The sequence below is a fragment of the Rhinolophus hipposideros genome, assembly GCF_964194185.1.
Source record: "Rhinolophus hipposideros genome assembly, chromosome: 24".
NCBI classification, from domain to species: domain Eukaryota; kingdom Metazoa; phylum Chordata; class Mammalia; order Chiroptera; family Rhinolophidae; genus Rhinolophus; species Rhinolophus hipposideros.
Window position 1 is genome coordinate 2,861,055 of NC_138070.1, and position 16,670 is coordinate 2,877,724.

A 16,670-nucleotide genomic window follows, 5' to 3' on the forward strand; every position below is an offset into this window, starting at 1 on the left:
CCATCATCATCATCATCACCATCATCACCACCATCACCATCACCACCATCATCATCATCATCACCATCATCACCACCATCACCATCACCACCATCACCATCATCACCACCATCATCATCACCATCATCATCATCATCACCATCACCACCATCATCACCACCATCACCTTATCATTCCTAGGTGGAAGGCACAATAGGAACCATTGAGGCAGAAACGAAAATGTGTAGGGAAGAGTCCTTTCCATCTCATTGAAAAGCAAAGGTGCCATAAGGAATTATCATTACCAGGAAGATAGTGACAATTTGGTTTTGCACCTTCAGGCAAGACAGAGTCAACCTCGTGCACATGTGTGTGAGAGTGCAGGGGTGTTGGTGAGCCCACTGAGATTAAAAACTGTGTTGTAGCAACAAGGATGGGACCACTGCAGCATGTTCCTTCCTTACATGGAAAGTGAATCACCCTAAGGCAGATAAAATATGTGTTACAGGTAAAATTAAACATTACATAATCAACTGCAGATAAAATACATTTAATACGGTAGTGAGGCAGTAAAATTCACTTTGTAATTCAATTCACTTTGTGATTCACTCCATTTTGAGGCCAAACATGCCGTATATAGAATTAATGAGACTGCAAATTTCCTACAAATGCTTGTACCCTGATATTCTGGGGTAATGACTGTGTTTTTCTACTTCAAAAATTACTGGGTAATTTATTGCGGACTTCCTTTTTTTCAGAGGAAAACAGAATTGTCATTTTGTTAAAGCTAATGTGGTCCTTTTTTATTGTTGTTTTTTGTTTGTTTCTCCACTTATTGTTTCTGGTCCAGCTGATGTCTCACATCTTAGGACAAGTATCAGGCATGGGCCACCGGTAGCTGCCTCAGAGAAGGTGCCCAGCAATGTGACAAGGGGGACAGCTGGGGGAAGGTAGAACAGACATTCGTTTTTTATAGACAAAACCAGGATGCAAAACACAGATGTGGGCCTCACTTTACAAAACAGGGGTGTTCTCCAAAGCAGTCTGTCAGGGAAATTGTCAAAGTGAGCTATGCTTTCTGACAGGTATCAGTTTGACTCTAGTTGTTGGTTTTCATTTCTCCTTGGCCTTCAGTTGATGGAGGTGCCCAATAAGTCAGCTACAAGGGCCTCTTCTCCCCATCCTTCAAGACCTTCTCGGCACCATCAAATTTCCACCCAGGACTGTTGTGGTGAAATGGTAAAGTGACACTCTGCAACATTTAACCTCCACTCTCTGAGACACTTAGCAACATATGGATTTTCCTAACACTGGACGATGATACCATGCAGACAGGGTTTACGGGTTTGATTCCTGGGCTCAAATCCCAGCTCTGTCAGTTTGTTTTCATGTCTTAGCCTCAACTTTCTCAACTGCAAAATGGGGAAGTAAATAGGATCGAACTTACCAGCAAGGATTAAATTAAGTCAATGATTGGAAGCTTGTGCAGAAATTGTGACATAGAAGAAAAGGGAAAGATAGAACAACCTAGAATTGCTTTTCTATCCCACCTTCCCTAATTCATCAGCAAGCTGAAGGTAGAGGTTGTTCGAATGTGTGTATATCAAGACGTGAAATAAAAACAGTGGAGTCAGTTTGGTATAACATTTCCACCGTTTGGGCAAGAACAAAATGCATATGCACTTAAAAGCTCTAAAATACAGATTGTTCAAATTTCAGTGATTCTGCATACAAGTTGCATGCGCTGATATTTACATTTAAAACTGGCCTAGCACAGTATAAAGATTAATGGCAAAATTCATTTCAATGTTTAAAAAATTTTATTTACTTAAAATATGAAGTAGCAAAACAAAACAAAACAAAACAACCACAAGTTGAGAGGGAGTCCACGAGAAAAACCTTTATAATTTATCATCTTGGGCCTTTTATCCTTTCTTCTCCTGACTTTTGAACAGGGTCCTGCAAACTCTGCAGCTGCCCCACACACAGGGCTTTGTCTGTGTCCCCCGCTTGTACCACAACCGTGACCCTGCTTTATTTTATTCTCGAAGGTGTGGCTGGTGCATTGCCCATCTTCACCACACCACCAACCACCAGTTGAGGACCAAGTGCACTAGTAGATGCTGTTGAAACTGGTCTTCAGAATGAAGAGGCATCTGTGGGTGTTCTCACCAGTGGATCGAAAAATAGGGACATTAGGCAAGAAATTAATCGCCCTGCTCATGAAAAGAACTGTAAGGTTGGCTTATCCTTCTTAATTCTTCTCCATCACAAATAGATGTACTCTTAAAACCTCTCCAAGTGCCTCTGGGCCATACACAAAACCATGCTGCTCCTCCCTGCCAGTTGGAAATCTCTCCATTGCAATTAAGAGGAAACTAGACTCCAACTGGATTGAAGAACAGCTTATCGAGCCATGTAAACACGCGCCGCCTCCGTGGAGCTCTGTCCAGAGCTCAGCAGCATCTCCACGCCCCGGGGTTTTTCTGGTTTTGTGCCTCTTCCATCCAATTCGCCACTTCCTGGTCACGGAGGGGCAGCCAGCAACTCCCGGGCAAGGAAGCCTCCTCATTCAGAGCTCTCTTTCCAGGTACACGAGTGTTCATGGGGTCTGAGCAGGCAGAATGAAGTCTCCATCAGCTTCGGTCCTTATGTGCTACCACATAGGGAAAGCTGATCTCAAAGTCAAGTCAACACAGAAGATAATATTTCTGAGAGATGGAGCGGGCAGAGAGAAGGGGTGAGAGAGAGAGAGAACTGCTCAGGAGTGAGTGTGAGCAGCGTGCTCAGGGTCTCACAGCCACTTCTTTCTTCCTCGCTTTGACCAATTCTTTACTATTTCGTTCTCCACTCTCAGCTCCTGCCTCCCGTAGTTTAGGCGTTTGCTTAAACCTGCAATGACATGTAGGCTGTGCCTCAAGCCCCCACTGTCACCGGGCTCGTTCTCAGCACCCACACTGAAATCGAAATCACTGCCTCTGCTGGACGTCCCAGGGAAGGCTCACAGCGCCGGACGACTGCAGAAAAGGATCGCTCTCCCGCAGGGCTGTGCTAAGTGCCCCTCCATCTGGGATGTCCGTGTACCAGGGTGATGATGGCAATGCACGCAGGTGCCCCCTGGAACCAACGCACCAAGCAGAAGAGGTCAGTGAAGCGCTGAGGGCTGGAAGGACGTGCTTATCAGTGCCCAGCGTGGAACCCTTGTCAACCCAAAACATTTTTGGGAACGGAGCATGTTTGTACCGTGGGAATGCTGATGGGTAAGGCGGGGATCCTACAGGGAATGACGAGGGGAAAGGCACACTCCCGAAGGACACACCTATAAGTGAAGACACTACGTCACAAGGGCAGTGCCCGCAGGGCTGTTCTCTCAGGAAGTCGCAGCCTCTGAAGGAGGTAACAATAAAGCAGCAGATTACTTCAGCTCCAACCTCATAATGGAAAACAGAAAGCTGTGTATGTTCGTTGGCCGAAGGTAGGAACGAAAGAAATGTGGGGTCAGAAGTGACTTGAGCCCTCCAAGAGAAGCGATATTTTCAAACAGGGAGAAACATCAGTGTCACGTGGACCCCAAATTCCAAAGGAACATCTATCTCTCTGTAAAGTGCTTTATCCCATTGGGCATGGGATAAGGTCACCTGTCCTCTGAGCTCCTACAGCATCTAAATCCTTACGATAAAATGAAAGATTTTCATCAGAACGACTGACAGCAATACTTAAAGCCAAAGAAATTATAAAAGCATCTCGTGAACTGTGACCATTGCCCAGTTTGGAGCTGGTGACGCAGGACGGGACTTCCCCACGGGACATGAAAAGCTATTCCCCATCTGGGAGGTGACAGAGTCCTGCTCATCCTGAGCTGTACAAACACCTATAAACCCTGTAACCATGTTAGAATGTTTCTGTATTTTTTGTATTTATTAAAATTTCTAATATCAAACCACCAAAAAACCTCCATGAGAGATCTAAATCGTGTAAAACCATAAAGAAACTACTAGGCACTGAGGATTTCAATACCGACATATTGGAAAGGCAGTGTTTGTGTTTTTCACACACACAAACCTACATCTAAAATGTCCATCCGGTTACAAACCTCGCTCCGAGCTTTCTTTGAGCTTCTCTCTTGGGGACACACTTTACTAAGCTGCATGTAAACACTCTGAGATTGGGGGAGCCAGCGGTGTCCGTGAGTCTGCCATCCTCTGTCCCACGGGAGGAGAGGGGGAGGCGTGCCTGGGAAACTGTCACCCCCAGTGTGACAGTCCTGCTGATGGGGGTGGGTTGCACACCTGGGACCACACCCGGGCTCATGGGCGCTGCCAGTCCCCAGGTTCGATATCACGAGGCCAATTCCTGTGTCCCTACCCAGTTCCTCCAGGGATGTGTGTAGGGCCCGGTGCAAGCCCAGGCTGGTGCAGGACATTTATCATGACAGGTCAAGTTTTGCCAGAGACACCCCTTGTCATCCTGAGAACAAGGGGTGGCATTTGCTAAAATGCCAAAGATGAGGCCGGCAGTGTCCAGACATGCACACACGCTGACGGGGTGGGGTGCCTGTGACCCTGGGCTGTGCACCCGCCGCCTTTCAGCTGAGACGTCCACACAGCCTTGCAAGAAGAATCCCGACCGGCCCGTGTTTTCTCATGTCTCTGGAGCATTGCCTTTTCTGTGCCCTCAGCATCCCAGGCCCTGGACCCCTGCCCCAAACACAGACATATGAGTGAGCTGCCGACAAGTGCAGACCAGGAGGGAAAGAGCTCAGGCCCACGGTGTCCGTGCCAGCACTGGACAGGGGCGTGAGAAACACGAGCCCTCCCTCTGACCCATTAGGGAGCACGCGTCCTCCACCTGCTAAGGAGCACGTGTCCTCCATTTGCTAGGGACCACGTGTCCTCCACCTGCTAAGGAGCACGTGTCCTCCACCTGCTAGTGTCTCACCCAGTGAGACATTTGTCAAAGGTACAGGTTTGCAACTTTTGAGAAGCGTTTCCTTTGGATTTCCATTGATTGTTGTAGTAAGGTATTAATAGGTATTAAAATCTCTGGCTACAGAAAGATAGATAAATAGAGTCAAATCATACTGATGCAGAAATTAACAAGGGAATATGTGGGTAAAATAATGAAACCATTGAAGAAGGTTTAAATGTTTATTTCCATGTCAAAATGACGCGTTACCCTGTGGTTAGAATATACCATTATGCTGGAAAATGAAGTCACTTTATTTGTGAAATATTTCCAGGAAAAAAAAAGTAAAAGAAAAAAAATCCAAAAGTAATGCAGAGTAAAATCAAAACGTTCCGGCAGATCCCACCAACAATCCCAAGGTGAGCCAGGCCCTTTGTAGGCCACATTCCCAACTCAGTGCATCTCGTGACATTAGGTCCCAGTGTCTTCCCATCATTGGGTTAGATAGCGAGTGAGATGTCTGTACATTTAAAAGCTACAGGTTCGCATGCTTTTATTTTAAAATGTATTTATTCCAGTACACCCCTCAGTGTTTGAGTAGATTGCCTATATTACATACAAAAATATCTGCTCTCCACATGTGAGCATCACTTTTCCACCACCCGTACTCTCTCTTACATAGCAGGCGATGTGTGTTACATCACACACGTATAATTTTGATGGAGGGGATGGCGGCTGGGTTTCAAAACCATCTATCGTGTCCCCGACAGAGATCACAATGGAGACCATTTCTGAGATGACGAGAGTAGAAAACACGAGGTGCCAATGACATAGAGGAACCACACGGGACCACGCTCTGCGGCCACTGACCCTGGATTCAGGGTTCTGCTCGGACAGAGCCTGTCCCGTGGGTCCCATATCCCAGCCCTGGGAAGATGCCTTTCTGCACGTGTGGAGCGAGAATGTGGATCAAAACACACCAAGCCAGTCTTCCCCAAACTTAAAAATCAGCGAGGTACAAAATACGCCTACAGAAGTGGTGGGGGCACCGACGTTAACCCATGTTTTCCCTGCGTCGTGTTTACAGACAGAACCCCTCGGCCCAGAGCTTGAGGATTATCTGCCTGGGAACCTACCCCAGCAGGCAAGTGTGCCTGACAAAACGGCTACAGGGTCGAGGGCTCATTGGAGCGTCTGAGGTTTGCCGGGAGGACGTTCTTCCGGGGGAAGTTTCTGGGGAAAACTTCAAGTCTTTTCTTCTGGCTTTCTCTCCAACGCCACGCTGTGTGTGCTTATTAAACTCCAGTTCTTTCTTGTGCCAGCTGCTCTTTGATCTCCATGGCCGGACAGGAAAGCAGCATGTCTGGGTCCTGGAAACAGCGCTGTCACACGCCTACCCCGCTGCCCAGCACCTGAACGGCCCACCCCATACGACCCACGATGCTCACGGCCAGTGTCCCCTGAGCGGCATGCTGGCCTCTGTCCTGGGAGGAGAGTGAGCGTCCTGTCCTTGGGGGAGGGGGAGGGGCTCTGTCAGTGGTGTTTCTTGCAGGTTATGGACACCAGTCGTTTGGGTTCCTCAGCCATAAACACCTGGAAAATCCAGGCAAATGCATGGCCCCCAAAAACCTGGATTTCAAGGCTTAACAAGTGATGTCATGCTCCCCGCTTTTGTTTAAATATTTAGGGTGTGGCTCCTATCTGTTTTAAAGGACAGCTGGAAAACAAGCAGACGCGACCCATGGTTTCTAGTCAGCAGGAAATGTTTCGAGCAAAAAGAACTTCAAGGAAATTCTGTGAAGCTGAACTGTGTCCACACCAGCTGACGGTCACTGTGGATACCCACTAAGCCATGTTCTCTGGCTCTTCTCTGTCCACACATGCACGCACGTACGGGTACATACATGTAGTGTGCATATACACGTAGACTGCATGATAAAGGGAACCGTCTGCTCCACAACCTTGCACTTGACGTTTATTTTGCACTGAGTTTCAACACAAGCCAACGAATGTGAGCGTACAGAGCCCGTCCCCCTCAGGTGACTCTAGCTTGTCCCCAGGAGGCCACTTCAGTACAGCGGTCAGCTTCAGTTCTGCCGAGGACCCCGTGGCACCCTCCAGTGCCCCCCCCCCCCCCGTTTGCTCCCTGGGCCACATCAAGCACTCCGGTCATGGGACGTGGGCTAGTTTGGATGTTCCTTGATGATGTGACAATGGTAATGTCCTTTGTCCCCTCCCAAACTCTACCCCACCCAAAGTCTCACCCAACCAGGGGAAGGCCACCTGCTGTGTGTGACAAAGACTCACCCCTGTATCAGTGGAGGTTCCTCAGTGTCAGAAACGAAATTCCCACTATTTCTGGAATGTTCCTTCTGGAACGAATCTCTCTCTGGCCCTATGCAGTGGCTTTGAGCTGCCTCCCGCCGAGCCTTTTGAGCAGCGCTGGCAGCTTCTTTTGGCACCTGGGTGGCTCGCCTTCCCTTTGCAAACGCCTTTGGAAGCTCACGCCTGGGGCTGCTGGCTTCACTCAGCCATCAGACTGAAAGCATTTTGGAACTGCACCAGCTTCATTTTAAACACGAGCTCAAGGGAACACCAGCCACACCTGCATCACTGGTCAGGTGTGCCCTGCAGAAGCAGGGGCGAGAGACACAGGCAGGAACCTTGTGACTTCCGTGTCATGGACGGGGGAGGCTGAGCTGTCTCGTTCCCACGCACAGAAACCTACAAGGGAACGAGCCATCACCTCTCTTTTGAACAGCTCAGTTGTCAGTCATTTGGTGTCAAGGAAATGCCTCCAATAACCTCCAGTAGGTCCTCTGGGCCCTTAAAATTCTGTTTCTAAGAGCTGCAAATGGCTTGAGAAAGCTTGTAATGAGGCATATTAGTCCAGGGTCCATTTTTCCAGCTATCCCATCTTAATAAAAACGTTGTCATGGTTTCCTACTCTCAAATGCTTGTTTTGCTGGAGACCATTCACATTGTTCTTTGAAAAACATCTTTTATTTAAAAATTATGCAGGAATCATGCTCTCTCTCTCTCTCTCTCTCTCTCTCTCTCTCTCTCTTTCTCTTGCCACTTCAAGTTTCCAATGGCTATGGTTTTTCATCATAACTGCTTCTTGAGCTCTGAAACAGTCGTTTACTTTTATGAATTTAGGGGGGAACCCAATTGTTTTTCTCCATCAGTGCACACCCTGTATGGGTTTTCTCTCTGCCAGAGTCATGACTGAGGATATTTGGGTGGGGGAAGAATCATTTTAGGGATGGATGGATTACTACATATTGCTAAATTAAAACGTCATTCTGCTTTTTAAAAAGGTTTTGTTCTGCTACAATGGCACATTTAAGCGGAAGCAATTTCCTTTCTGTGCATATCAATTTTACATTTAGATGTCAGTTCAGATAATAAATTATGTTGACCACAGAGCGCTTGTAGATATACAGCTATTTCGAGGTCTTTTGCCCCAGAAATGCACTCCAAGAGTTCCCCAAGACTCTTCAACACAGAGAAGATCAAATAAATGTTTGTGGGTCACAACTTTTCTCCACAGTTTTTAAGCTTATGTAGAAAACTGTACAGAGATGGCCCTCCCTCACAGTATAATAATATTTTCAGTAAAATCCCGGGTCCCCATCTGACACAAGAAAGGTCGACAACAAAAAGGAGGAAAGACAAGTGAATAAGCTTCTTAGATGCTGCCCCTAAGTAATGAAGTGTGGGGAACTGGGGAAAGCCTGACCTGCACAGACACCCAGAGAAACAAGAACCAGGAAACCTCATGTACATCGAACAGGAAGTAACATGGCGTGACTACAACCCATGTGACTCAAACAAATCTCGGAGAAAAGAAGGACCTTTCTTTTCTTCATGTTTCCAAAAGAACTTGCAGAGGTCAAAGGAACCAGGTGCAGGAGCAAATGCATATAAAATTAATGAGCATCACAAAGAAGGGGGCTACACTCAGCATCTTTCACGTATGTCCAACCTCAGGCCAAGGGCAAGAAAGGTCCACTGTGCTTTAAAGGGTCTAGAAATAGAAAACTCAACATCAAGTCTTTTCTGAAGCCGCACGGCCAGCCGTTGGTCACAATTTGACTAACTATGTCTGTGGGGTCAGGTTTACTGTGTTTGAACTCAGCTAGTCCCAGGCAGCAGGTGAAACTGTTGTCTGAGAATTTCTCCGGGACCTACATGTGGCTGTTTTAGGGACATTTGCCAGCTTCCAGCCCAGCTGCTCTAGCTCTCCGGACCTCTGATACCTACTTAGAAAGGGACCCCACCAGACCTCCACAAATCAGGCTTTGTTACACCATCCCCTATTTGCCGATCAAACTCGCTGCTCCACCATTGCAAAAACAGAAGGCATAAAGGTGAATACAAACATAAGAAAGGAGTTTACATCTGGTCTTGCAGTCTTTCCATATAGTCTCTAAAGTCCTGGGAATCCCCCAGCCCCATATCTTGGCAGACCCACTTGATGTTGTCATCGCTGTCGAACAGGATGGAGTTGGTGTACGGGCCGCCATCCTCGGGGAGGATGGTGGTGTAGGAAGTGAACTTGACTCTCTTCCTCTTTGGGCCCGATGGAGTGATAGGTTCATTTTTTATTTCTTTTTCATAGACATAGTCAGAAGGTCTGAGCAGTTGACTGTGAAAAGTCTTCTGGGAACTGCCATTCAGAAGGAAGTTCCTCTCCTCAAACTGCAGCCCCCTGTCCATCATGGTTGTGCACTCCTCAGACGGGAGCGTGATATCCACGGGGTTCTCCAGAAGTTCCACTTCATTCCCAAGCCAGACCCAGTCATGGGAATGGGGGATGTTGCCTTGCTCACTCACAGCCAATCTTTTGTGTCTGTATTTCCAAGCAAATGCCACACAGTTGATTAAGAAGACCAGAATGGCCAGGCAGAAGACACAGAGCAGAGCGTACATGCCGATCTCCAAGTCGGTTAACCCCCTGGAGGTCACCGTAAGGTCGCTGGGATTATTGGTTTCCGGTAACTTCCCTGGAGTGGGGAAGTTTGTGAAGGTGTCTGGACCACCGCTCTTGACTAACTTCTTCTCCTTTCTCTCCATGGGAGACTGTGGGGTTGTGCTTTTATTGGTACTTTCCACTTGGCCAACAGAGGCGCCATGTTGGAACCATTCCTGAACCGCTCTCTGTTGGTTTCCTTCACGCTCTATGGAATTACCAAGGTGGCCTTTGTATTCCCGACTGATGCCCTCAATGTCATTGGTGCCTGCTCGGTGTCCATCAGTGCTTGGTTCAAACTTGACCTTGACATTTCCTTTACCCATGGCAAGAACACTCTTCCTCTTGGTCTTCTGACAAGGTTCACTAATCATCATTTCTAATTTAATCAAGGGCCCTTGCCCTTCACCCTCTGCAACCACAACCGGCCATTTGGGTTGAAGATTCGCCTGGACAGATACCACCATTTCGTCCAATGATGAGACAGAAATAGAAAAATCCTTGGGATCATAAATGTCTAAGGGTGTCACCGAACCATCACTGAACAAAATCCAAGAACTGATTATTGCTTCCTACGAGAAATGAAACCAAAGCGGTAAATTAGAATCGGGTTCCTACAAATTTGCAAACGTAAATACAATTTCCTATGTAATGTTACTTAAATATACAAACTGAGAAAAAGAAAACATCAACGTTTCATCACTGTGAACAGCCCCCGGCATGCCCTGCACAGGCGTCCAACATTGGCTCTCAGCCTACTGATGTCAGGAACAACTAATATACATCAAGTGAATGCCTTCAAGTGTAAATTAATTTACTCCATGCCATACAACCAAATTTGACGTTGACCTTTCTGAAAACATTTTGAAAGATCAGGCAATTTATCTGAATCAAATCCAGGTGCAACTCATCAGTCTAGTGCTCCAGATAATATCACGTGGGACATTCTTTATTGGGAAGCCAATGAGGAAGCAAGAGACGCCCTGGCCGGAAGTGCTCGGGGAAAGATGCCCCACGAGACACACTTGGAAGCCACCGTGCCCTGGTATCTTTTGAAAACATGTGGAAGTTGAAAGATGGAGGAGCGTTTCAGAGGAGACAATCATTGCTATAAACAGTCGCCATCTGGTGCCTCTTTGCCGTGCCTTCTTCAAGTACCGCCAGGGCAGTTTCCACGTACCAAAAGCCGTCTGCTTTGGCAAAAGTGAAACACGTGATCCTTTGGACAGGGTCTGGCAGCAGACACTGCCTCACCCAGGGACAGCTGCTGTACAGCACATGGCACACGGGCACGTGGCCGATGTATAGAAGCGTGGATGAGGGAAACGTATCTAAGCCACGGAGCACGTTTCTCAGAGACAAGACAGACTCTGGATTGGAAGCAGGAAGAAGCTTCGGGAATCCCCAGTCCCAGCTATGAGTGCTCTGCTGGCCTCCTTTGCGGGATGTGAGAGACAGAGAAGGGGTCTCAGTGGACCCAGGACAAAGCACTCTGGCATCTTACCTGCTGTGGGGCTTGAAGGACATCCTGGGCCGCCACTGTTGAGACGATGGCTCTTCTGTCCGCCCTGTGAGGCTGCAGGGAAAGGGACAAACCCGCCACCAGCTGCACGCCCAGGTCTGCGATGGTGACACGATCATCCAGGACGATCACCGTCTTCTCAGCCAGGATGGAGTCAGAGAGCGGCGAGAGGACCTTCAGAGGAAGCGAGAGAGCTCCAGTCTCTGCTGCACACACCATTTTAAACTCTTTAGCTGGTGTTTCCACCTACACATTCTGCTAAATGAAGGCACTTAACGGAACTTACGTGGATAAGTACTATCTATTGTCCAATTACACTTGCCAGTTGAAGGAGACGTACGAATATCATCTAGGTCCATTTTCTTTCCTTTGACTCATACCCTGATAATAGCAGTGTGTTTTCCAAGAAGAGCTTGATTTAATTTAAAGGCAACAACTGAAAATTGCCCGCCTTGGTACTAAGCACCCCAGAGGAACATGTTTCCAACAGTTAATATGCAGGTGTGAACACGGCAGAATTGTGATAAAAGTTGCAGTGAGTGGTGCTCAGTCGTGTTCTCCTGCTCGTCTGCCTCCCTGGGGGCAGCTGGAGGTCCGTTATGGTACAATGATGACGTCGTGTGGGCCACTGTGTCATCACTGGGTGAACCAGCCAAGCAAAGTGGGAAAAGGAATGTTACTGTCCAAAGGGGCCAGTCCTCCTAACTCCCCATCTAGTTTGGAACTGGGGAGACAAACAAATGTGGAGGGCTATCCTGTAGGCAGAATTTCTAGCCCTGTCCCCCGAAGATGTCCTGCCTGACCTCTCAAACCTGTGAGTATGATGAGAAACCACTCTCATGAGTATGTCATATGGCACTGCTGGCCTTAGCATGGGAGAGTAGCCTGGACTCTCCAGGTGGGTCCAGGGGAGTCACATGAGCCCTTAAAAGCAGAGCTTTCCCCAGACGGTGGCAGAAGGGGAAGTCAGAGAGATTCAAAGTGTGAGAAGCACGTGATTCAGGCATTCCTGATGATGGAGGCGGCCACGGGCGAAGGCAGGCAGGTGGCCCTGGGAGCGGAGGCGCCCTGTGCTGACGGTCAATCCCACCCCAGGCGGAAGTGCATTCTACCTCCCCCGCAGTCCCCGCACGCGGCCAGCCCGGCCACACCTTGATTTCAGCCTTGTGAGACTGAGCACAGATCCCAGGACTGGACCAGAATCCAGCTCACCTGGGCTCCTGACCTAAGACCCGAGTTACTAAGTTACTGATGCTTTAAGCTGCTACATTTGCAGTGATCTGTTACTGCAAATAGAAAAGTAATACAAAAGAAAACGTTTAATCCAGCTTTGTCAAAAATTAACTGTGGCAACACCTAAAGTAGGACTTAGTTAACTATGAGCGGTAACATTTAACATTTTTATTCCCCAATATGCTGCACCATTTCTGCATAATCACCCTGTCCAAATTGGCTTGACAACTGTTTTCCTATTACTATAATAATAGAGGGCACACTTAACTGTGGATTTTTTTTTTAGTGTAAATATATGTTTTTTAGTGTAAATATTTTGTTTTCAAAAACATCTCGTCCACTGTTCAAGGTATAATACAGCTAAAGGGCCATCCCTCCAGGTTAGGAAACTCAAACTAGCTTCCACAGGTTCTACCCTTTTTGTATCAGTGATACATAAAAATCAGTTCTCATACTCGGGAAACGCCGCTTCTACGGTGTTTCATTTCGCTTGAACTGGTAAAAGAAATTTGGTAATTTTCCGGAAATCTCTCTAAAGTGTAACAATTAAGTCGAGTGTCTATTCTTCAAACCAGTGAGCACTCCAGTGCGGCTTCCCAGAGTGTCACAGGCACACCCCCCCGTCCCCCCCCCCCGTCCCCCACAGGCACCATCTCCCTGGAGCTCGTCAGTACACACAGGGCAGCGGCCTTACCTGCACGGTGGTTATTCCGGGCTCCCGCCCCACCAGGGTCCTGCCATCCTGTAACTGGGCGATTTTCGGCTCTTCCACCTTCATGAAATCCGTCACAAGGTCAGTGATGTCCAGCTGCCAGTCGGGGCCCAGCATGTAGCTCAGCTGCCCCACGTCGGGCGCCTCGGCCACAAACTGGGCAAGGACACGCACCGTGGCGTGCTGGTACTGCAGGGAGCAGCCCCTCCCCTTCCTGTCCTCATCCTCCTCGTCGTCGCTGTCTCGGGTGGGCCTGGGACACAAACACACCACCGTACACGTCACCGTGGTTAAGAAGCCTCACGGAGCGCGCGTTCCACAATCTCCGTGACGCCCAGAGCAACATGGGCTGCTTCCTCCCTTGGCGTCTGCTGCCAGCCGTTCACTCACTGTGGCTTCCTTCTTTCATCCCACAGGCGTCTGTGGTGGTCACTGGGGGCCACTCAGGCTGCCACCCGCTGGGAACATGGAAGGCCAGTGCAGGCCGGCCTTGCTCGCCCAGACCCTCAGGAGGCTCAGCCCCTCCTGCGCTCTGGAAATCTGCAACCCCAAATATATCCCCACGTGGAGGTGACGCTAAACCTCGGTCTCGTGGCGGGAAGGGCTGTTTGGGGGCTGCTTGCTCTCCTCCCTGCTGGACACCAGATTAGTGCTTCACCCCATGTGGGCCCAGTCCCCTCACCTTTGAAGTGGAAATAAGCATGACTGCTCCGGACCTTCCCCCAGGTGTGCAGGAGGCTCGAGTAAGTCCAGGTGTGACAACACCGGAGGGAAGCCCTTCCTCTCTGGCTCTGCTAGTCCAGAATCTTCCCCTGGAGACCAAGCTGCCCTGTTTCCTTTTGTGAGAGGACCTTGTTTGGTGGCTGCTGACTAGCCTGTGACCTCCAGTGGGTGGGAATTTGTGTCAGGAGAGAAAGGGGCTAACACCCACAGGCACTGAGTCACACCCACTGTGCCAGGTCCTACTTGATGTGCCCAGGTCACGATGCGAGCTGACACAGGTCAGCCACGTGTGACACGCCAGCCACACATTCGACGTATTTAACCTCCACCGAACGCCAAGGGGTGAGGGCTTTTTATTGTCCTGAGCTTACCGGTGAGTAAATCAAGGCACAGAGAGGACGCAGGCACACAAGTGGTTATCGAGAGGCGGGCCCAAGCCCAGGCCACTGTCCCCGACTGTTAGTGTCCCCTCCCTGTTTACAGTAACTCCATTCATCTTCCCAGCGACAACTTCCTATTTCCCGTGAAGAAACCAAGCACCAGATCGGCTACTAAGTGGCCAAGACAGCTGGTGATGAGCAGATATGGAACAAGCTTCACACATGTCGTTCCACCTGAAGTGTCTGAGGGCCACGTAATAAGTCACAGGAAACATTTTCACCAGCACCGTAATGCAGCAATTTGAGTTTCTCAAAGTGAGGGGTGAATATCCTTGCTGGTAAGTGAAATGATTTTAGAGGGCAAAGGGACATCGCATGAAAAACATCGAATGGCATAAGGAAAAGTTATTCCCATTTTATTATCCAATCCTTCTGATTATGTCACAGGGAGTGTCTCTGTTGGCTGCCGTTTGCCTCCCACCGAGACCGGGCCCCAGGAGCCACAGACCCACGAGCCACCCGCCCCCGCCCGGCTTCTCACCTCCTGTTGGGGGCCACGGGGACCCGCCATCCTTTGACCTGGCTCAGCTCCGTGTCTGAGATCTCAATCTGCAGGGGCAGCCTGGGCGCCCAGACGGTGACGGTTAACTGCGAGGTGAAGTGCTGGTGGGTGAAGTTCACGATCGTGTCTACTTTGCTCTTCATCTCCTTCCCGTTCACAAACACGGAGTCACAGTGGTTGGACACCTGCGGGGAGGGCGTGGAATCCTGAGACACGTCAGCAGGAAAAGCACAAAGGAAAGCCAACAATGACGGTCCACGAGCCGCAGGGGCTCCGACGTAGGAGCCACCAAGACAACCAGAGGAGCGTGACTTCAACAACAGGCTATTTGTAGGCACTAATTAGTGACAAATACAGATACACAGACTCCAGGAAAACCGTTTAGTATTATGAAATACTGACAAAACCATCAACATAATTTAACGGAGTCACATAACCTTTGTTGCCTTTTTCTGTGGGTTTTTTCTTTACCTTACCATTTTTATGTACTCAAACCGCCACTAATCAAACCTCAGGTGTGACATATTTCATTCTGGCACCATATTTCAAGCAGCATAAAAGGTAGCTATGTTACTAAAAAAAAAAAAAAAACCTTATTAAAGCCATAAAGGGGATCTTTTCTGAAAAACCAAGGGAGCTTCACATAGATTAAAACCCTCATAGGAAAATACGCACAAAATGCATTAAAATGTGGATATAATTATTTTTGCACCATTAAACCATAATTTTGCAGAACAGAAGCAAGGATGTAGCATTTTGTTATGGTCTTTGACTCAGCAGGTGGGGGTACCCTTTTAATGTGCATGCATTAGCAGGTTACATATTAGACAATTTAAGCCCCATTTCACTTCACATCTTCTAGATAAGCAAGTAAAATGTTCATGACTTTCTCTCCTGGGCCATCAGGAAAATGTCAATTATTGGTGGGGGGACCCAAGGTCACTTCATGTGCAGAAGATTTTACACAGGTAAAATCATTCACCACAGAATCACAAAACTGCAAGGGGTCTGTGATCTCACTTTATAGATGAACCTGAGGCCAGTCAGTGATGGGATGAAACTGGCTCAAGGTCACATACTATATTTAGGGGTGCCATGTGGGTTGCAGGCAGGCCACCCCCACTCCACCCAAGTGCCACCAGGAGGCCTATTTTGCAAACCACAAATGAGAACTTATTTGTGACTTTCTCTTCCTCACCTGAATTTGTACCTGCAGCCCAGGCCTCCCTTCCAAGTGTCAGGTACACACACCCAACTGCCTCCTTGGCATAACTAGGCAAACAGTCCAAGAACAAGGTCAACAGTGCCAACTTCCAGACTCAAAGAGCAAACCTTCATGTTTGAGACAAATTATCATCAATCCCCCAAAATGGCACCAATGTGAATTTGCTCCCAGGAGGAGAAGAAAGAGATGAGCCTCATTCGTTGTGGCGTGAAATCAAAGACCAAGGAGAAAAGAAACAACCTGAGGGTCCATCGAAACATGAATGGATAAAGAAGATGTGATACCTACCAGGGGTGCCAAAAAAATGTGTACAAGTGGACACTCTGGTCAATGTTTCTCAAGCAGTAGTTCGCCGTCATCCGAAGTGTCTGGACGCTTTGGTAACTACTTTGAGCACCTCTTGTAATTGCAGAAGTCAAATGTGACTTGTATTCATCTTTTGTTATTGGTACAT

At 48.3% G+C, this 16,670-nt stretch overlaps 1 protein-coding gene across 4 annotated transcripts in view; it reads right to left on the reverse strand.

The window, feature by feature from the left end:
• Positions 1-5,112: 5,112 nt before the first annotated feature.
• Positions 5,113-16,670, reverse strand: part of LOC308492551 (transmembrane protein 132B) — a 262,945-nt gene continuing 251,387 nt past the window's right edge. For all 4 annotated transcript variants that reach the window (XM_081037697.1, XM_081037698.1, XM_081037699.1 and 1 more), the window contains 4 exons: positions 14,971-15,176; positions 13,309-13,579; positions 11,364-11,555; positions 5,113-10,431 (listed from right to left, as the gene is read on the reverse strand). In XM_081037697.1, the coding sequence (XP_080893823.1) occupies positions 9,283-10,431; positions 11,364-11,555; positions 13,309-13,579; positions 14,971-15,176 (1,818 nt within the window). In that variant the 3' untranslated portion in view covers positions 5,113-9,282. The remainder of the gene's footprint in view (positions 10,432-11,363; positions 11,556-13,308; positions 13,580-14,970; positions 15,177-16,670) is intronic.